Here is a 22,980-nt window from a genome sequence, read left to right on the forward strand (position 1 = left end):
TCTTACATTCAACAGTGGGTCCAACTGTAAGTATCTGAGCAGGAATATAAAGCACAGAGAGGCTGACTGTATATAAGGGTTTACCTTTTCAAATAACACTACCACTCACTCCCAAGAGACTCACCCCCTGGCTCCCTGGATTGGAAAATGCAGAAGCCATCTGAGATATGGGTCTGTTCCAGGAGATAAGCTGACATGCGGATTACACTATCAAATGGAATTCTTCTTCTCCTAGCCAAATAAGAACGATATTGCACCTGAGACTTTAGACGGATGGCAAGTAAGTACAAGGCAAGGACAGGACAAAGTCACACGGCAGGAGACCAACGGCCAATATCAATCATCATCAGGTTCATTCCTCATTGAAATATGAGTCTGAAAGAACTTATTTTAAGAGACAAACTGGTAAGGGACAGGGAAATGAGCTTATAGAACAACGAAAGAGAGGAAGCAGGACTTCAGTTAGGGAAAAGGAGTGGTAGAGTAAGAAAGGCAGTTCTTTGAAGTACCAGAGATTGATTGCTGAGCGGGTTTGGGGAGCTTTCCAGGGATTAAGAGAGGAACTTTCTGCCTTCTCTATCATCAAAAGTAAGCTGGTTTGTTCAATTCACAATTTGTTTTTTCCAAGCTCTTTCTGTCCTCCCCCTAGCATGTGGTTCTCTCCCTGAACTACTACGCAGACCCAGGTGCATCCAGATCTCCTGAGTGGGAGCCCCCAGCAGCAGGGCTCATGCACGGTGCTAACCCTGCCAGGTTTTACTTTCTAGTGTGCTTCCCAGCTCTAGCAAGGGTGCTACCGGTCTAGTTTTTCTAATCCCAATGATTTCATTCAGACTGTGTCGGTTAAAGATTACTCAAGATTTTAGAACTGGCAGGGACTTTTGAAAGTATTTTCCTCCAAAACCTTTGTTCTATGGTAAGGAGACAGACTTCCTCAAAAACAAGGTGGGACCCAGGTTGGAGGCAGCCCTTCCTTCCCTCCACGGTTCGCATCCCCTGTCCCTCTCCCCCAAACACTTGCCGCCCACATGAATTTCCTGCCACTCTCTTACCACATTGGCTCTTCTTATGTCTCTGTCCCAACAATGTGCTGGTCCCTTTGCACAGAACACCCTCTCTTGAGACCCAGTCAGAAGCTTTGCAAGCTTTCCTCAACTTCTCTGGCATCAGAGGCTCCATCTTGTGTTTCCAGAACACTGGTTTACAACTCTCCACCTGGGTGGCTCAGTCGGTTAAGCATCTGCCTTTGGCTCAGGTCGTGATCTTGGTCCGAGGACAGAGCCCCGCATCGGGCTCCCTGCTTAGCAGGGAGTCTGCTTCTCCCTCTCCCTCTGCTCCTCCCCTCTGCTCATGCTCTCTCTCTTTCTCAAATAAATAAATAAAAAATCTTTAAAAAGAAACAAAACTTTCCACATATAATTACCTATTTAGACCTATCTGTCTCTTTTAGGAGACTGACTACTGTAAGTGCCTCTCCATGGGGCCCTGGTGCATACAGACACTTAATGTTTACCAAGAGAAGGAATGCATTGAGCAGAAAGAACCCAGGCATCCTTTGACTGCAGCTGGGGCACCTCAAAATTATACCTCAAGGTGTTCTCTGGCTATATCCCCACTTTAGAACCTCTTGTCAGAATATCAACACTAAGAGCTTGGCCACATCTTCTGGCATCTGGCACCCCTCATTTGATGGCACTTACAAGATGTCTCTGTGTAGGGATCCCACTAACTCACTGCATGCCATCTTACTAATGTGCCCCAACTCTGACAAGTGACTCTGGCCAGGAGCTCAATGGTTCAGGTAAAGCTTCCTGGGAAAGCCAAAAGAAAATGCTCTAGCTTCTAGGCCCTCACATTTTTCCTGGACTCTCAGTTTTTTTTCAAGAGAGAGAACAAGCAAGCGAGCGTGGGGGTGGGGGGGGAGAGGGAGACAGAGGGAGAGAGGGAGAGGGAGGGAGAGAGAGAGAGAGAGAGAGAGAGAGAGAGAGAATCCTGAGCAGGCTCCACATCCAGCACGGAGCCCAAGGCAGGACTCAATCTCATGACCCTGAGAGCGTGACCTGAGCTGAAATTGAGAGTCAGATGCTTAACTGAATGACACTCCCTGGTGCCCCTTGGACTCTCCATTTTTTAAAAAAATCACATAATACCTAAACTTTGACGAGTTTTTTTCATTTTTAGGTCAGGTTTTCCGCTGCTTGAGGCAACCTGGCATAACTTCCTAACTACTTCAGGATTCTTGCCCCAGATGGTCCTGTCTCCTTCTACTACACAAGGCCCCATGGAGGAAAATTCTGAGGGCAAGTATGCATGAAGCTAGGCAAAGCTCTGAAAGGTCACCCCCCCCGCTCCTCCTTTCCCCTGCTTTGGTACTAGTCCACTCCACCTTAAAGTGCACCCAGAGATGTTCACATTTAGAAAATCTTAGGCTAAAAAAAATTTACCTTCTACTACAGAGTTTTAGGCACCAACATGGCACTTGGTTCAGTAGGGCTTGCCAGAAGCAGTGACATCAAGACAAGGGATGTCCAAACCAGCTGTTTGGGAGGCCAGGCCAGGGCCAGATGTGACAGGTGAGCTGAGCCCCCAAGTGGCTGATGCCCCATCAAGGAGGTCGTGACAGTAACAGGAAAGCAACCTTTCCTATCAAAGACAACGTGACATGTGGAATCCCCACGTACTGGTGTTTTCCCTGATGAAATGCTCTTTTGGTTTCATGCAAACCCTCTCCCGCCCATGCCCTGCCATCCCTGAGATCTGAAGCAGTATCTCTCATCTACAGAGTCAAATACATTTTCAGACATACCCCCAAACGGGCATCCCCTGAGGAGAGCAACACGTGGGGGGTTCCCGTTAACGGAAACAGCACCCCTATCCTTCTAGGATGCTCTGTCAGCGATACTCCCTCACTCCCTCTCAAGGTAGAATTTTAAAGACTGCAGACAGCTCCTGATCTCCCTCAGCAGAGCTGGAAGATCATCAGCAGGCTGTCTGTCCTGAAAGGTAGGATTCGGCTGACACGGCGTGAATGGGAACGGCCTTCAGGCAGCAGAAACGTTGTACCAAGATTCGCTAACTCTGAGTCCTCCAGACAGTCATCCTCAGTTCCATCCCAGCACCTGGCGAAGCAGCTGCTGAAGGACAACACTGTCATCCCTCCCACCTTCCAAAAGATTAACTCCTCTTTCCCGGCTGCAGCCTGTGAAAATGGGAACGAGCTTTCTGCAAACTCTGTGAGCAGAAGTGCTTGTCACGAAGCCAAGCTGAACATACCTGTTTTCCTGACAGAGGCTGTCCCTGAGACTGAGAGCTCAGGTGAAGGTGATGTAATAATACGGAGTGTGGCAGAGCCCCTGGGGGGGGGGGCGGGTATGGGTGACGGGTGGGAGAGCAAAGCATTCGAGACCAGGAAGAGTTGTGACCTACCAAAAATACCACAGCCTCTGTATGGAGAGGGCCCGCACGCAGCACCTGGAACCACAGCAGTCCTCGTAGGGGCGGCATCTGTGGAGAGAGGGGGCAACACGGGCGGGTCAGTGTCCCGGCTCGGAAGGAATACCGAACCAGTCATGAGGTCCAGGCTGATTTCAGAGCAAAGGACGGGACTGGCACCGTCTCATCACAAACTGGCGGAGCTGACTGCTGTCAGTTCGGACGCCCAGACAGGAAGTACTCAGATGGACGCAGTGAGCGTCATTCAAAGTGCCATGTCTCCTATACATCTCCATGTGCTGGATCACAGGGGCTTCCTTCTGGTGAGGCCTGTGACCAAAGACCAGCACGAAACCCATCAGCTCTGCAGCTGGAAGGAAGCTCCACCACAGACCCGCGTCCATGCGCCCTAGATCCTGCTCAGTGCCCGATCCCTGATGAGGGTCACGAGACAGCCCTACGGCACTGGCAAGTCCAGTGAGGTTAAAAGCAGAGGTTACGAAGTCAGACGACATAGGAGGGGTAGTCCTGGGCTCGCCACTTAATGGCTGTGGGGCTTCTGACAAGTCACTCAACCTCTGTGAGCCTCAGTTTCCCGTAACGGAGTTTTTGCAGTCCCAGTAAAGTGGGTGGGAGGCCAGGCCCCCTTACAGTGCTGCTTTAAGTTTTAAGGCCATCATCCTTGTACAATCTGCTGACGGGACTGTCCTTGCCTTTGCTGCCCCTGCCCCTCCCCAGTGCCTGAGGCTGGGGGCCCTGCGGGACACAGGCTGTGCTCAGGGGCTGTTCCTCCCCTGGAATTGCTCTGCCCATTCAAGGCCCTCAGGACTCAGTGTGGACTCTAAAGAGTTACGTTAGCTTCCTTTAATACTCCACTCCCCAACCTTTTTTTGGAAAAGAGAGACTACCATGAAAGCTGAAGCCCCTTGGTTCTGCACGTTGGTATTTATAGAGACACTTTCACTACAGTGACTTGAGTCCAAGCGGTAGTAGGTGGGGAAAGGGAGCAAGGTGGGTTGTTTCTCAATAATACTACGTGATCATATAGTTGTGATCTAGGTTCCTGCCAGTTTTCTTCTCTTAAAAATTTAAGGAGGAAACATTCCACGTGTTTGGAGGAAGAGAGTGCTAAATGTGATTTTTTTTTTTAAAGCAAAAACACAGCTTCCTCTAGCTGAAATAGTTGCCAGTTCAGAAAATTTTTTTTTCCTTTTGGAATAAAATAATACTTCAAATAAAAAAAAAAAATAGCTGGGAGAAACACACAGTTTGATCCAGGATCTTGGACACTGAATTTGTAGATAATTCCAGTACAAATTGGCTTGTTTTATGAAGAAAAATGTGTAGAAGATAGCTCCCTAGGAAATATAAGTGAAGACCAGTTGAGATGGAGAGTTATGAGTTCAGTGAAACTCAGCAAAGCTGAGCTCCAATGCCGTTTCTCCTTGGTTGGCTCCCAGGGTTTGTGTCTGTGTTTTTAAACACCCAGCACCCGACTGCTGCTAAATCCTCTATCATTTCAAGGACAAACTGAGCTGAGAGACTCCCGCTGAACCACCACCACCGCCACCACCACCACCACCACCACCACCACCAGAACCACGCACACACACATTCTCCACATGATACACGTTTTCACATCCAATCCTCCCACAGCCCACAAACATGAACTTGTACGTACTAGGTAGAACTCGTTATGATTCCTACGAGATGCTCCCATAAGTTGGTGACAGAAGGTAATCTGTTTAACTTGCTTTAATCAACCAACAAATAGCAGAGCACCGAAGTGTGTGCTCAAAAATGCTGCCAGTCGAACAAAGAAAAAAAGAGACAAACAAAAAACAGGCTCTTATCTACAGAGAATAAACGGGTGGTTGCCAGGGGGGAGCTAGGCCGGGGAATGGGGGATAGGTGACGGAGATTTCGAGTACACTTATCGTGATGAGTAATGCGTAGGATTGTTGAATCATTATATTGTACACCTGAGACTAATGTAACACTGTATATGAATTCTACTTGAATTAAACAATTTAAAAAAACGCTGCTGGTTCTTACAACCTATGCACCCATCAAAAAGCCACTAAGGTGCTACTAGGAACTTGCTGGATCCTGGGGGGTGGAGCAATGAAAAGCCAGACAGAAGTCCCTGCCATGGAGAAGCTTTCTTTCTAGAAGAGAAAGACAAACAAGAAAAATATGAACTATGTTGGACAGCAATACGTCCTACTCTGGTGAAAAGGAAAGTAGAAGCTGGAAGGTTGAAAGCGAGGGAGACGGGGTGGTAGGTAATACAAGTTCAAACAGGGTGTTCAGGGATGACTCACTGAGAAGGTGACACCTGAGTGGAGACCACGCAGAAACCCGGCCTGGCAATGACCCGGCCTGGCACGAGGCCCTCAGTGTTGGTGGAGGAGTGCTAGCCCTCCAGTCCTAGCGCTCACACACCATGGCTGCACTGTGGGAAAGAACGGTTAAGCACAGAATGTGAGGGGAAATGAAGTGCCCCGTTCAGGCGGCTGGGGGAGTCTGGGCCAGGGCTGGAGCAGCAAGGACCCCCTACCACCCAAACAGCACACTCTGCTCGCGTGATGCACAGCACTGTCCACAGGAACTCCTTGGTGTCCTCCTCCTCAAGAATCTCAATGGTCTTGGGTAACCAGTATATGTGTGCGCGTGTGCGTGTGTGCATGTTTGCGCACATCTGTGTGGAAGAAGGGGGGGTATTCAAGGGAGAAAAAGGACCTCCTGCTTTTAGGGTAGGTGGTGTTCAAACAATGAATGGTAAACAAAGGAGATTAAACTATTTTCTATCACGAATCTGTAAAGAGAAGAATCCTCAGCAATCGTGTCAGATTCATGATAACTGTGATGCTGTGATGGGCAGGATTCAAAGATGGCCCCAATATCCCCACCCCTTAGAGAACATGGCCTGCGTGATCCTGGAGGATCCCATGAATATGATGGAATGGCCATGCCCACAAGTATGGTATGCTACGTGAGGTGGTATGTAATGTAAGACTCTCCTGCTGGCTTTAAGAAGTAGCTGCTGTGTGGTAAGACGGCCATGTGGCTCGGACTGGGGGTGGTCTCCAGGAGCTGGGTGCAACCCCCAACCGGCCAGCAAGGGAACGGGGACAGCCTGACAACCACGGGAACTGGATTCTGCCAACAACCTGCCTGAACTTGCAGGAGAACCCCAAGCCACAGATGAGGACCCAACTCGGCCAACTCCTGATTTCAGCTTCATGAGAACCAGAGCAAAGGACCCCTAGTGGCTGTTGTGCCTAGACTTGTGATCTATAAAAATTATAAGATAATAAATACATATAGTTTCAATCTGCTAACTTTGTAGTAATTTATTATGTAGCAACAGAATACTAATACAAATAAGAACAAAGCTTACAGGTTATGAGAGCACTTCTTACATTCTAGATACCAGGTCAGGTGCTTTACCACTATCTCATTTAACACTCAGCGCATCCACACACAAGGGAAGTATTATTAGCCTCATGTTTGAAGGAAGCTCAGAAAACAGGACATTTGGGACATCATGCCTCATTTCAGTCCAGGGCACTATCTGCTAAAGCCAAGAATGGACCTGGCCGGCGTTTCAAGAAAGTGTTCGGCACAGACACTGCCTCTTGGGTAATACTGAGTCTGCCATTACCAAAGGGTAACTTCTTTGTCCCCACTTCTTCCTTGGCCCTGCTTTTACAAGCTGCTATGGACCGATCCATTACAGTGAAGGTGTGTGGGGACTATACTTATTAAGAGTGACTCCATAACCATTTGGCTCATGTGAATGCACCAACTGGAAGAGACAAAGGGAAGCAAGGCAGTGAAGGGATGCCTAAGAACCAGCAAAAGAGGCTGAGAAGATGTCGAAGGTGAAGGTGAAGTTTAATGTGGTGAGGGCCATTCCCAGAGGGCAAATCAAGCCCGAGGAAGTAGGAGGGGTATTCAGCAAGACTACAGAAACTGAGACAATGTGAAACAAGCACTGAATCCTCAGGCAAATGGCAGCGGGTCCCCGGGACAGAGCCTACAGACAGAAATTCGGCAACCATTCTTTAATAATGCCTGTAGGGGTTCTTGCTTTAACTTGGAACTGTATATTGACCACAGAGATTCCCCCAAAATGCCTATACCACCCTATATCAAGAACTCTCTACAACTGGCAGATAACTTAATCATAAAAGATAGAAATAATGCAGTAAGAGGTGATATTAGGTAAAAGTATGATGTTCATTTGGAAAGAATTACCAGTGCTACGACAATATTATACATCGGAACAGTGTTTTTCAACTACTGTGACCCACTAGTGGATTGTGAAATCAAGTTGGTAGGTTGTGATATCCATTTTATAAAGGTTAAGATTGATTTAAAAAAATCAGAGGGTGTCACATACAAGAACTGTTTTGTGAAATTGATCTTTTGCTCACATATACACCCATACAGATAGGTGTGTACTAGGTCGCAACACAAAGGATATTTCTTCAAAGCTTCTGCTGTGTAAGCCCCCAAAATGGACAAGCTCAAGTTTCTGTTGTATCTAGATGAGCTTCTTTCGTCCTCCTGGTAGGTTGAGGGCAGCTTTCAGGTCCAACTAGAATCTTACTTCCCGTTGTCATTGGTGGTGGGCTAAAATAAAGTCTTGTTTTTAGGTCCCCCATGACCTCTGCCTGGGTGACACTGGTCAAATGGCTGTTGCATTTTTATTCCTAATTCTGAAAGATGCCTTGCAATGATTAAATTCTAGAAGATGAAACTCTCATGAAGGCCCTCTCAAGTGGGAATGCCCCCTGCTTACCCACCTACTTATGAGCACCCCCTGAAGGAGGGCTGGAGGTGGCTGTGGTGGGCTGGAGGACAGAGATGGCAGATACCTGCAGCTTATGAGAAATGAGACTGTTCATCTCTCCATTGCTCTACTGGAACCATGAGGTTTCCTGTGTCCCTCCCTCTGGGCTTTGCCCCTAACTCTAACTAGAGCTGCCTCGGGCACAGTTCAGAGCTGAAGGTATACTCAGGGAGTCCATCCAATTTTGGTAAATGTAAACTTGGTAAAAAAAAAAAAAAAAAAAGGAAAGCAGGTATAGGGATAAACATTTGGTGAATGGAGGGCGCCTGGGTGGCTCAGATGGTTAAGCATCTGCCTTCAGCTCAGGTCATGATCCCGAGGTCCTGGGATCGAGTCCCGCATCGGGCTCCCTGCTCCTTGGGAGCCTGCTTCTCCCTCTGTTCTCTCTCTCTCTCTCTCTCTCTCTCTACCCCCCCTCTGTCTCTCATGAATAAATAAATAAAATCTTTAAAAAAAAAAACATTTGGTGAATGGATCATCTTTCAAGAGCTGATTTTGATAAAATGCTTCCCTTTCACAGCTATACTTACAAGCAAGCATTTGCTACTTTGAAACCTAAGCCCCTGCAGCATCCTATTTCCCAGGTTAGAAAAAAAACGCGTAAGACTTGAACCTCTATAAGCCTCTTGTCTCTAATTCTACACACACACACACACACACACACACACACACACACACACACACACTCTCTCTCTCTCTCTCTCTCTCTCTCCCCTCAGCCTGAGAATAGAGATAGAAGGATAATGATTTTGAGTTCCTAATTCAAATTACTCTCTATTGGCAAGATTCAACATCTAAGTGCTCTAGCTCTTTTCAGGATCCAAATTTGGAACACTAGCAGTAAATATTTGTTGTCAACTGATTATCTGCTTTCTTTTCTCAAAACAGAGCAAGCTTTATGTTTCCTTGTTTAGCTGAAGACCCATTCACTCCAAGCGTACTTGTTGCTCATCAGCAATCCTGGCCTGGCTCCCAGTGTGGATGCTGATGAGTGCCAACCTCTTGAAGGAGCACGTAATTACCCATAGGGTGACACTATTACCCCCTTTCTTTCTGCTACTTTTTCCCCAGTGAACCTGCTGGCAAATGGGAGCCCTCAGAACATACCTACCGGCATTCCAAACAGCTGTGATTATAAAAGGAAAGTTAAGTGTAACACTGAACTGAATTAAAAGTAGTAAAACATCAACAGGCAGGCCAGCACATTAAATAAGCCATCATCTGACACATCAGGTCTAGTGCTCCCAGTGCCTAAGCCTGAAATAGCACTGGTGTTCCAAAAGACAGCTAAAGACTAACTAGGCCCACTACCTTCTCTGTGCTGCACACAGAAAAAAATCAGGGTGGAGACAACAGAATGGAATTTTCCTTCTTGTTCTACTCTGTGTGCCACCTCTCAGACTTGCAGTGGAAAGGAACAAACATTACTTTTAAGTAAATCCACTCCTCAACATAACTAATTTTAAGTCCAGGACTCTAAAACACACACAACTGCTTCAAAGATGTAAAAACAGCATGTACATCAGCAGCATCGGGTTCCTGGTATTGCTTCCCGTTAGCCAGGTATTCTTCACTGTATCCCAGGATCCGAACACAAATTTCTGATGAGGTCAGAGAAGGGGGTGTTAATTTGTAATTAAGTACATTACAGAGATAGAATGAGACTGTCCAGCCTCTCTCGTCCAGTAAGTGATAGGTGCTGAGGTCCTGAGGATATGTAATGTAAAAGGAAGCATGAGCCTGCAGTTAGAAATGTGTCACAGCAGCGATGAAATGCAAATATGACAGGATGGCGCCCCTGGGTGTTTCAGGAGTCTGCGAAGTAAGCACACGTCACACCTGGCACCGTCCAGGAGGGAAGTGGGTCTGGGCACTGGACATGTGTTTTCTTAGCTGTTGAGTCTGAATCTCAAGAGCAGAAAAGGATTACATCCCGGGGCAGGGAATGCTCAATATTAATGAAGTCACAAAATCTTTGCAGGAAAGAAAAATGATCAGATGTTGATATGTTAACTCTTTCATGTGGCATAAAATGGTCATTAATACTTAAACTGATTCATGGAAAAATCATCTCAGCCATCTGGTAGAACAACTAAAGTATCAGTTAAGTATTCAGAGTGGAGGTCTAGAGATGGAGTTTGTGGGGTCTGTTCATTTTTTTAGTGTTCAATAGAGAACAGGGCATGGTTAACAAATGACAACTTTAGAGTTTTAAGTAACTTCCCATCAACATCATGTCATTTAAAATGCCAATCTATCCCATTACCTGCTGGATTAAGTCTCAGTGAACCATTCCCTTCAAGTTTCTGCCAGTACAACTCATTTTCCTCATCCAACCTCAAGCTTCTTACTATGACAGGTGATCTGGTCTCCTGAATCATGTACTTCATGTTGCTTCTTACACTACTTTTATTATCATCTGTTTGCTCCCACAGAGCAAAGCACACGGCAGATGCCTGAAGAAGACTTACTGAGTCAGAATTAGGGAAAGCATTCAGCATTACCTGTGAGAAACTGGACTCCTTGGAAAAATGAAACACAGCCCCACAAGGTTTGGAGAGAACTCCAAAAGGTAAGTAAAACTCTGAGGGGACAGAGCAGAGGTAAGCTTGATCCTCAGCATACCCGATGCCCCTGAGGCATCTCCCTGGCCCATCTCTTCAAGAGCTCTGTGCCTTACTTGTATGGAGGACGCTGGCCTCTGACCATAGGCCATGATGGACTTTCCTTTCCACTTTCTCACACACAGGCTGTCCACTCCCTACTGCAGGATCCTGAAAGTACATGCCTTTCATGGTTTCAGGGCATTCTTCCTCATGTAGAATCCATGACTGGCCCTCACTGGTCCAATTCCCACCTTACAGTGCCACCACAGAATGAGTGGCCCTGTCAATGTCTGAAAGAATTCTCATGGTTTCCAGAGTCTTCTTTTCTCCAGGAAAGGGTTAAGTATAGTTTTCGTACAGTCTCCGTTTCCTATCCTCAGGAAGAATGTCCACTCACTCTCATTTTTACACTTACTACAGCCTTAGGCATGTAGTAAGGTTTAGCATGTTTAGCAACCATATAACACAGCTGAATCATAATGACAGTCCATCAGCTAAAACTTCCAGGCTTTTTAAGATGTCCATTGACAGATGAATGGATAAAGAAAATGTGGTGTATATACACAATGGAATATTATACAGCCATCAAAAGGAATGAGATCTTGCCATTTGCAACGACGTGGATGGAACTGGAGGGTGTTATGCTGAGTGAAATAAGTCAATCCGAGAAAGACATGTATCATATGACCTCACTGATAGGAGGAGTTCTTAATCTCAGGAAACAAACTGAGGGTTGCTGGAGTGGTGGGGGGTGGAAGGGAGGGGGTGGCTGGGTGATAAGACATTGGGGAGGGTATGTGCTATGGTGAGCGCTGTGAATTGTGCAAGACTGTTGAATCACAGATCTGTACTTCTGAAACAAATAATGTAATATATGTTAAGAAAAAAAAAGAAGAAGAAGATAGCAGGAGGGGAAGAATGAAGGGGGGGAAATCAGAGGGGGAGACCAACCATGAGAGATGATGGACTCTGAGAAACAAACTGAGGGTTCTAGAGGGGAGGGGGGGTGGGGGGATGGGTTAGCCTGGTGATGGGTATTAAAGAGGGCACGTTCTGCGTGGAGCACTGGGTGTTATGCACAAACAATGAATCATGGAACACTACATCCAAAACTAATGATGTAATGTGTGGTGATTAACATAACAATAAAAAAATAAAAATAAAAAACAAAAAAACTTCCAGGCTTTTTTCAGTCAGTAAGTTGGGTCTTCCCATCCTGTACTGTAGCGCTACGGTGCCTACATCCGCTACGGGATCTAAGAGTTATCTATAATTAAATTTCATGTTTGAAATCTGGTCCATTGTTTCAGTCAGTCGGGAGCTTCTGAAACCTCATTCTGTCACTCCAAGCATTCACTATTCCTTCTACTTTTCTGTCATTTAAGTGGAAGAATCCGAGTCAAGTGTTCTTGGGACCCAGGAATGTCCATCACTACCCAGCCCATTCTGCTCTTCCTGTCCGCCCCGACCCTGCGACAGATGATGTGGCACAGCAGTAGGCCAATAATGCCACAGTAAGGTCAGGTGGATGGAGAATGAGGCTTGGGCCTGCCCATGAAGCGGACTCTTTCCACACCTTAATGCTGACATCTAGAGCCAGAGATCTTCCCAAAGTCCAACAGGCTGCCTGGAATAAGAAAATCAAAGGAAGAGAAAAAAAGAAACCCACCCTGCTAAGTAAGTGATTCGTGGCCTGGCCGCATGGAATGTTGGGGGGTGGGCAGGGGCGTGCACAAAAATTGAGCGCTTATGCAGGAGGAGTGGGGGCATGACCACCCTCGCAGGTGCAGTACCAACCCGCCACTAAGTGGTCTTCTAATCAGCTGTCCTAGACGTTGACCAATCAGATCAGTTCACTGCCTGGATAAAAAGAAAGTGGTATTTGAATTATATACTCACTTAGAAAGGAAAGAAGAATGGATCCAAGACCTACCTGCCCTCCCTACAACTTGTATGATCGCTACAGCATGACTTCCACACTGTCACTCAAATCAGTGACAAAGTACTGAGGATGGAGTGAATGGTGAACTCCATTAGACACCTTCCTTCCATTTTGGTATTTTATTAATCATCATTTTATCAGTACAGCTCTTGTACCAGTTACAAATCCACCTAACTGGCCTATTTATTTCGATTAGAATTCCCTGTCTTACTGTTGAGCTATTGTGTGAGAGGCCATTAAATGTCCCCATGAAACTCAGGCACACTGTCAAGTCACAGATCTCCCAGTCTTATGGTCCCTTTGAAAAAATTAGGCCAACTTCACAGGACATTAGAGGGGCAAACCCTAATTAGTTGTAAATGATCACAAAATAACCCTTTAAAAATCTCTTCTAGATGATTCTCCTGAAGCCTCCACTTTCCCATATGCCCCTTTTTTTTTAATTTTATTTTATTATGTTAGTCACCATACATTACCTCATTAGTTTTTGATGTAGTGTTCCATGATTCATTGTTTGTGCATAACACCCAGTGCTCCATGCAGAACGTGCCCTCTTTAATACCCATCACCATGCTAACCCATCCCCCAAACCCCCTCCCCTCTAGAACCCTCAGTTTGTTTCTCAGAGTCCACAGTCTCTCATGGTTCGTCTCCCCCTCTGATTTGCCCCCCTTCATTTTTCCCTTTCTACTATCTTCTGCTTTTTTTAATATAATTTTTTATTTTCATTATGAAATTTTTCATTATTTCAATTCATTAATGAAATTTTTCATTTTCAGCCTTATGAAGGCATAATATGGCAGATCATATCTGCATTTAATATGTGCAGTTTGCTGTTTGGACATATGCAAACACCCGTGATACAATCATCACAACCAAAATAATAGACATATTCTGGTCAGTTTCAATACTGAACATCTGTGAGAAAAAGACTTTTTTTTTAAAGGACGTTCATCTCTCCAATCACAGGTTTTAAACCTTTTATCTGGCTGTCAAGTCAAAAACTTCAGACTTGAGGATGAACTGATGGTTCATTCCTTCTGTCCACCTCAGCTGACCATTGATATGTCAGCCTCTTTTCCTTCCTGGTGTGATGTATTCTCCCTGACAGGCAGAGCTGTGCCCATCTGATGAGACAAGGTCCTGTTGTAATGATCTTTTAACTGTGGATCTGGCTGACATACCTCATGGCAAAGTCAAACACCTCTGGGCCTTAAAGAGACCACAGTGACTCTGATGAAAACCAACCTTCAGACTTTGAGGGTCTGCCCTGTGAGTTTCTTCTCCAGAGACACATTCACATCACAAACTTAGATAAACTAGAACTGGTTGTACTTAGGGTGGCATATGGGATCTACCTAGAGAATTTTTACCTTTACCTTTACTATGGGAGAAAATACTATCAGTGCTTATCATAAGTTCTAAAATTAACAGATTAAATGGGTTACAAAGGGCTCATTCCCCGGCCTTCTGGCCTTCACTGCTGCCTCAGAGCAGGTGCACCTAGAGTTGAGGAGGTGAGGTAAAATGGACCAAGAAGCTTTAGCTACTGCTGACCTTTGCTAACTCCAAGTTTGGAGACTCTAACCTTGTGTTTCCGGGATAGAGATTTCTCCTTTTTTCTCCTCTCAGCAAATTGCTGATCACTTAAAATCAGTTCTGTTCAACTCTACCCTGAAAAACAAAGGATTTATTCCCTGTAGCACTGGGTTAGCTCTCAGATCGAGAAACCAAATTCTGGCCAGAATAATGAATTACTATGGAAAATGAAAAACAAGGGTTCTCCTACGATCTTACAGAATTTAAATCTGATAATAAATTTCATCTTACTGAAATACACAGGCACGGAAAATAAAAATGGAACGATATGAATTCGCCAATAAAATCTTGAAAACAGACAGATTCTAGTCCCCATTAGCTCAAAAATCATGAAAGTTAGTCAGGCTGACACCTGGCTTACTTTCTCAGCTCTACTTTTACTTGAGTTGGTTAACTATTATTTACATGCTCAGAACTCTTAAATCTACACTCTGTCTCTGGACTTCCTCCTGAGCCGCAAAAACAAAGCTTCGGGATGTTCGGCAAGAACTTCAAAGTCAGCGTGCACAGAGCTGACATCCTCCACTCCTTCTTCTGCTAAATTCCTCCCTGAACCTGTTCTCTTCATGGTCTCTCTCACTGTCCGCCCAAGTAAAAGTGTCTGGAGTAACTGAGTCCCTTTTCCCCACATCTTCTGTGAAATACTCTTTAAGCCCACCACTGTGTTCTTTAGCTCCACCTTCACTGAGTCAGAGCTTCCATATTTTGCCCTAACTACGGCAAAAACCTCCTCACTTCCTGTCTCCACCTCTCACCCCCGTACTGTCCTGACAGCCTTCTGAAAGAGCAAGCGGATGCACCGTGCAGAAGGGAGTCTCAACCACTCAGACCCCTTCTCAACGAGCCTCACCTTCTTCCTCTGTCTTATCTCCTCACACTTGCCAGGCACCCTAAACTCTAGCCTTGTGGTTCCCCAAATATACGATGCATCTTCATACTTCCATGCCTTACACCTTCACCATAGCCTCTGAAACTGCTCCTCACCCTTCAAAGATCAGTTCTGTGAAATTCTTCCCTCATGCCATCCCCTCATCCTCCCCCATACACCATGATCCTCCCTTTGCTGGATCTCCATTTCCACAGCTCTCATCGTGTTCACTGCTAGTAGCATCTGTCCTTCACACAGGACCCTGAGCTTAAGAGCAATCCTATCTCATTCCTTTAAGTACTGCCCAGGGGCCTGCCATGGCTCCTGGCACGTCATAAGTGGTTTTGCCTTAAGCAGAAGTGACAATGCAGCAGAAAGGAGACTCCTTCAAACATAAGAGCACAGTAACTAACATGAACTCAGAGTACGAAGGGCACTTCGATTATAACATTACACCCAGAGCTGGTGAGGATGGTTGGAAACAAGTGTCTTCTATACTCTTGGCTGATTGTATCATGATCACTTTCGGGAGGTTAGTCCCGCAGTGTTCATTAAAATTATAAAATAAGCATAACCTTTGCCAACACAATTCTATTTTTGCAAAATTATCCCATGACAAACATAAGTTCTGGCACATAAAGATACAGTAGGTAAAAAGATGTTCACTGAGTAGTGGGGCACGCTAAAATCCTTTCTCCAAACTCCTGGGACCAGATACATGGAGAACTCAGAACCGTCTGGATTCATGAACGATAAGATAGGCAATGCCACGTATTATATGATGCAACCGAGCAGAATCTGCACTGAAATATACAAAACATCTGCTAAAATAATCAAACAAGGACGCCATTAGACTGAGGTGGCATCAGAACCTATGTAAGCAAACCAAAATCTAAGCCAGAGTCAATTCCTGTAAATGCCTCCAGGTTAAGAACAACCACTTACAAACAGTCAGCTAGGGTTTCCCAAATAATGCAACCACTTAAACCACAGCCAATTCAATAATTTCCTTGCTTTGCTTCTCTATAAAATCCTTGCCCCAGGCTCCTGTTGGCGGACTGCTCCTAACTACTTCCATTATGAGACTGCCCAATGTGAATCACTGTTTACTCAAATAAACTCAAGAATTCTAATATGCCTCAGTTAATCTTTTAACACATCATACTAAATGGAATTTTAAAAAGAACAACCTTATGTCTATTCAAATCCATTTTTGCTACCAAATGAATTATTTAAAAATTTGTTTACACGGAACATTCTCTAGGATAGCTCATATGTTGGGCCACAAAACAAATCTCCATAAATTGAAGAATAGTGAAATCATATAGTGCATATCTTCTGACCACAATGGAATGAACTAGAAATCAATTACAAGAAAAAATAATGGAAAAAAACACAAACACGTGGAGAATAAACAGCACACTATTAAACAACCAGTGGGTCAATGAAGAGATCAAAGAGGAAATAAAAAATACATGGAGACAAATAAAAATGAAAATACAATGGTGCATAGTCTCTGGGATGCAGTGAAAGCAATTCTGAGAGGAATTTATAGTGATACAGGCCTCCCTCAAGAAATAAGGAAAATCTTAAACAATCTAACCTTACATCTAAAGACACTAGGGAAAAAAAAAAGGAACAAAGCCCAAAGTCAGTAGAAGGAAGGAAGTAGTAAAGATCAGAGAATAAATAAATGAACTAGCAACTAAAAAGAACAGCAGAAAAGATCAATGAAACCAAAAATAGTTTCTTTTGAAAAGATAAACAACATTGATAAAACTTTAGCAAGACTCCTCAAGAAAAAAAAGAGAGAGGACCGAAATAAATAAAATCAGAGATGAAAGCGAAGTAACAACTGACACCACCAGAAATGCAAAGCTTTATAAAAGACTACTATGAAAAATTATATGCCAACAAAGTAGACAACCTAGAAGAAGGATAAATTCCTAGAAACATAAAATCTTCCAAAACTGGCATTTCAAAGAAATAGAAAATTTCTATTTTCTGTTGGTCAACAGACCAACACTGGTAATGAAATTGAATCAACAATCAAGAAGCTCCAACAAACAAAAGTCCAGGACCAAACGGATTCGCAGGCAAACTCTATGAAACATTTTATTCTCCTCAAGCTAGTCCAAAAAAATAAGAGGAAGGGAAGCTTCCAAATATATTCTACGAGGTCACCATTACCCTGACACCAAAACCAGACAAGGGCACTACAAAATAAGAAAACTACAGGCCAATATTCCTGATGAACATAGATGTAAAAACTCTCAATAAAATATTAGCACATCACACTCATTAAAAGGATCATTCACCATGATCAGGTGGGATTTATTCTGGGGATGCAAAGATGATTCAACATTCGCAAATGAACCTATGTGCTATCCCACGTTAACAAAATGAAGGATAAAAATCATATGATCATCTCAATACATGTAGAAAAAGCACTTGACAAAATTCAAGATTTGTTCACGATAAAAACTCTCAACAAAGTGGGTTTAGAGGGAACATATCTCAACATAATAAAAGGCCATATATGAAAAATCCACAACTAACATCATACTCCATGGTGAAAAACTGAGAGCTTTTCCTCTAAGATCAGGAAGAAGACAAGGATGTCCACTCTTACCACTTTTATTCAACATAGCACTGGAAATCCTAGCCACAGCAGTCAGACGGGAAAAAGAAGTAAAAGGCATCCAAATCAATAAGGAATAAGTAAAGAAGTTATATGTAGATATATAGAAAACCCTAATGACTCCACCAAATAAAAAGAAAACTATTAGAAGTAATAAATTCAGTAAAGTTGAAGGATACAAAATTAAGAGCGATATGTTGCATTTCTATATGCTGATAATGAAGTAGCAGAAAGAGAGATGAAGAAAAAAATTTCATTTACAATTGCACCAAAAAGAATAAAATATCTAAGAATAAACTTAACCAAGGAAGTGAAAGACCTGTACTCTGAAAACTATAAAACACTGATGAAATAAATTAAAGACAACACACGAAAATGAAAAGTACCTATAATGCTCATGAATTACAAGAACTAATAGTGAATGTCTGTACTGCACGAAGCAATCTATAGAGTCAATGCAATCCCTATCAAAATACCAATAATATTTTTCACAGAACTAGAATATATAATCCTAAAATTTATATGGAAACAAAAAAGACACAAAAGAGACACCAAAAAATGGCCAAAATAATCACCTTTGGGGGTTAGGATTCAACGTATGAATTTGGGGAGCGATGGGAGGACACAAACATTCAGACCACAGCAGGAGTCTAGAGATCTTCAGGGTGGAGAACCAGGGAAATATTTCTCCCTGCTCTGAGGACAAGAAAATGCCTCTACCTTACACCAAGAATCTTCCTTGATAAAGCCAACAGTAAGAACAGAGAAAGAAGAAAAATTCCTCCTTAGAATATCTGTCCCTAGACTAGACCAGACACCTCCTCTCCCAAGGCTGCTAAGCAAAGGCTATGCTCAGCTGGCTCCATCATGGCAGAACAGCAAGGGTTCAGTAAAGGGGCACGCAGAGCAATGCACAGTGAAGGGAGTGCACCGGCTCCCTACCACCACCAGTCCTTTCCACTCTGCACACCCCTCAAGCTCCCAGTGCTGCGGGGAAGAGAGCGGGCCACATGGAGTCCAGCCGATGTGGCAGAGAGGCAGCTCTCCGAAAGGCTTAGGATCTGACAACAGAATAGGGAGGGGTGGTGCACACCAGCACTTCCTATTCCTCAGAGGTAGCCTTGTGTTTCAGAGCCCCTGGAACTGAATCCTTCATACATGGTCTTTTCATATATGGATTTTTCATATATGGCCTTTATTATGTTGAGATACGTTCCCTCTAAACCCACTTTGTTGAGAGTTTTTATCATGAGCAAATCTTGATCAGTTCCAGGGGCTCTGAAACACAAGGCCAGGCAGGGAAGGCAGCCCAGCCTGGCCCGGCTCTGGCTCGGCAAAGCCTGTTTTCTGGGCTGTTGATCTGACATCGGCAAATAACACTCCATCCACTCACACCAGTAATTATTCACAACAGAGAAATGGACCCAGAGAGATACAATAAACCAGGGTAATGTGAGTGCTTTACAAGAAGCTTCAACACTCCAGTGGGAGACCCGGGGCTAGGGCCTGAAAATGGCCTGGTCAAAATCAACAGGAAGGGAAGAGGAAGAGCAGTACTGGAAGGAACGGCCTCTACCCGAGCTGCCCAGAGCTGGGCACACACTGCTGCCCAATAGGCCGTGGCCCGTGAACTCCTGGACGGCAGGTCCCGGCTCCCTCACCTTTACTTCCCATGGTCCCTCCCCTCACTCCCTCCTCCTTTGGTGGTGGTGTGGAAATAGCAGGTACTCAACAAATGTTAGCAGAATTAACGCATGACCCTGATGGTGTCTCCTTTCATTATCTGTCATGTATCCTATCTTCCTTTTGCATTTGACCAAAACACTCTCCATCCATATGTTCCATTCCATTCTCTTCTTTGAGCTAGGCGTGGTGTGGACTCCCTTGAGTCTCGGTGGGGCTGACTTCCGAGAAATTTCCCCACATTCTCTCCTTCAGTGGTACTTAGATCTGGGCTAAAATAAGTGAGTAAACGGAACATCTAGAATTCAGATGCTCTGCAGCCCTGTTCTAGCCGCGTGGCAGCCACAGATGTGACCAGTTATGCAAAAGGCCCCCGAAGAGGATACAGGCCCTGGTGAATGCCTTAACCTCTCCTGTTGCCAGTGATTTCATTGGTAAAACTAGGTAGGAATGGTTTTAAGGTTTCCTTAGTTTTCTAAGAAAATATAGATAAATCAAGGACCGCCTTTGGGGTCAAACCTTTCCCACCTGCCAGCTCTGCAGAGGGCCACTAGGTTATCTCACTTCAAAATCACTGGTGTCTAGGTGAGAAGACACAACCCACTTCTAACCTACCCTCAATTTTCTGGAAAGAATTACTAGATTCATTTCTATTCATAAAGAACAGGAAATATGCACACCTAAATCACAAGCTTTCTCTGGCTTGTTTAAAATCACATGAAAAAAGTCACTGTCCAAATTAACATCCATGTACCTGACTGTCGCAAAGCTTCAGCTCAGCACCTAGGACGATGCCTTAGGAACCTCAAAATGTGAAAGAGTGAGTGGTCACAGGCTCCTAGATCCATTCCACTCTCTGACTGTGTGACTCACATCTACTTCCTACTGTTGTGTCAATACTAAGACCTGAGGAAGAAAGATGATTCATTCCTTTGAAAGAAAATATTCGGTGGTTTTGTATTTGGCAAGACGGGTGGGCCCCTAATGAGCTAAAATCCAGCCCACATCTGCAGGCTTGTTTCTGCTACAATTCCTAAGCCTACTTGGTCATTCATCTTTTATTGCCTATGCTCTACATTATTTTGCACAGACAGCCGGAGGGTGTCACTGAATAAGCAGGATGAGACCTTGCAAGACTACTTAGCATAGGAAACTAGGACCCAGGAGGTTAGGAGATTTGCCCATGATCACACAGCGACCGAATGGCAGAGGAGGACTAGAGAAGGTCTTTACTTCCAGGCCCTAAAACATCTTCCATCACTAAAGACTGGCAGTGACTCGCTCTTGCCTTCTCCAAGGTTACAAACGTGCACTGAAAGCCTCCTGTGTCAGGCCCTGTGTTAGCACAGAGACATGAAAGTCAGCAAGACAGAACTCGTGTCCTCAACAGACTCCCAGTCTAGGAAGGAGACAGTGAGTCTGATGATGGTTCGAACATGGTACCAAAGGACCAGAGAAGGATAGACGCCCCTCAGCTGAAACAGAGATAGAGGATGAGAGTCCACCATCAGAAGCTTTCTGGAGGAGATCATACATATAACAAGCTTCGAAAGGGCACTGCACAGAGTGAGCACTCAATCCGTGTCAGCTGTTGTCATTTTTAGTCTCTGAATTATAATTAATTCCCCTGATGTCGTGGAGGGCCCTGTCTCAGCTGCAGTCTGGGAAAACTCAGGGACACACTCTGCTCTGTCTTGATCTGAGGGAGACATGGAAACGTGGGTGGATCTTGGTGACCACTGCAGAGCGAGCCAGGGCCCTCCAATGTGAGGTTCCTCCACCACTGTCAACTTTGGAGAAGGCCCTGAGGTCCCTAGCCCCACACTTGGAAACTCACCCATCTACATGCCCATCATAGACTCGGCACTGGAACACTTTCCACTGGCTTCTGCTTCCCAAGCTGTCTCCCCCCTCCGCCCTTGAAGATGCGTGTCCATTCATGGATGGCGGTTCTGGGCAAGAGAGCTGCTGGGGCCAGCCTCAGGCTGCAAATCTTAGCAGAAAGGATGACGTTTCTTGTAGAGAGGGGAGACACTGCTCCTGATCTGTGAGCACCGCCCCCCCACCAACCTCCACCCAGGAAGGGGTCAGTTATGGCCATGGCGCTACCCACTCAGGCACGAAGTGCACCCTGTGCCAATCTCTGGATCCCGGAGCCAGGCTGGGAAGGGCCCTTCTGAGAATCACCAAGGGCATGCCCCACGCCAAACTCATCCAGTCCTCCCGTCCCTCTGGGGCGGCAATCCTTGTATGTTAAGTCAGGGGTCCCACCTGGTCATCTATGGACACACACCCCCAGCCCTCTCCAGGCCATAATGCAACTACGTATTAGTGACGATACACACATTATGAACACGCACAGCAGTATCTACCCTGACTGCAACTGAATACAGTAGTTATTACCACATCTCCTTTATAACAGGAGAATGAAGGCCCAGAGGCCAAGTGATCTGCCGAGCTGCTCAGTGGGTGAGGGCAGGTGAGCCCAGAACTACCTCTCCTGCATTGCCTGGCTGCCCTCTGCACACTCAGGAGCACTGGGTGCACTACCTGACACAGAAGAGCAGTTCCCAGGCACCTGACAAGGCACAAGGAACTGAGCACTGCCTGCAGCTACCTGGGCATATAAAGGGAGCTCCAGGATGCAAGGCTGCCTTTAGATAAACGCCACCTTTGACTGCAGTACTTTCTGGATGCTACACAAACAGAGAGCAAAGAGTGCTCCTTCAGATCTATGTGGCCCTGTGCCTGCCACTGCCCCAGGACGTGCTCCTCGGCAAGGTCCTTCTGTTATCTTCTTATCTCCTGCCTCCCGCGGCTCACATTGAGTTCTAAGCTATGTGGACAAAGAGGGTTGAATGCACAAGTCCTTGGTAGAAGACCAATTCAAGCAGAGGGAGAATGAAAGTGAAGGAACTCGATTTGGTGAGGCCACGTGACCACCTAGCTATTTTTAATTCATACTGTTGCTAGGAGGAGATACAAGGAAGCTCTGAACCAAAGTACAAAGAAGGCACGTTTTAATTAAAGGCTTTTGAAAGGGCAGCCTGTAGATAAGAAAGAAAGGTAGTAGAATGAAGGGTGGGGGAAAGGAAAAAAAATTTGAAACATGTGCTTTTCCTCTGTTTGGATTTTAAAGGGACTTTTTCTTCAAAAATAAGGAGAATATTTTGTTTGTACATATATGTATGCAGGCTTCCAGCTCAACAGAGGTTAAAAAAAAAAAAAACAAATGAAAGAAATAAAAAAATTGACTGAAGGGAGAGGGCAGTGAGAGAAAGATAATTTAGCATAAAGAGATCTAAACAGGCGATGGTAATTTTGTACAACTAGGTAGCTACAGTGGAA

General features: G+C 45.0%; 1 protein-coding gene across 1 annotated transcript in view; it reads right to left on the reverse strand.

Annotated features, from left to right (window-relative positions):
* VOPP1 (VOPP1 WW domain binding protein) overlaps positions 1-22,980 on the reverse strand; it is a 102,233-nt gene that overhangs the window by 25,249 nt on the left and 54,004 nt on the right. Inside the window, exon 3 of the mRNA XM_028108973.2 lies at positions 3,427-3,504. Coding sequence (XP_027964774.1) covers positions 3,427-3,504 — 78 coding nt within the window. The remainder of the gene's footprint in view (positions 1-3,426; positions 3,505-22,980) is intronic.

The sequence above is a fragment of the Eumetopias jubatus genome, unplaced genomic scaffold (assembly GCF_037043125.1).
Source record: "Eumetopias jubatus isolate StellerSeaLion01/CBP00866 unplaced genomic scaffold, mEumJub1_p1.0 scaffold_14, whole genome shotgun sequence".
NCBI classification, from domain to species: Eukaryota; Metazoa; Chordata; class Mammalia; order Carnivora; family Otariidae; genus Eumetopias; species Eumetopias jubatus.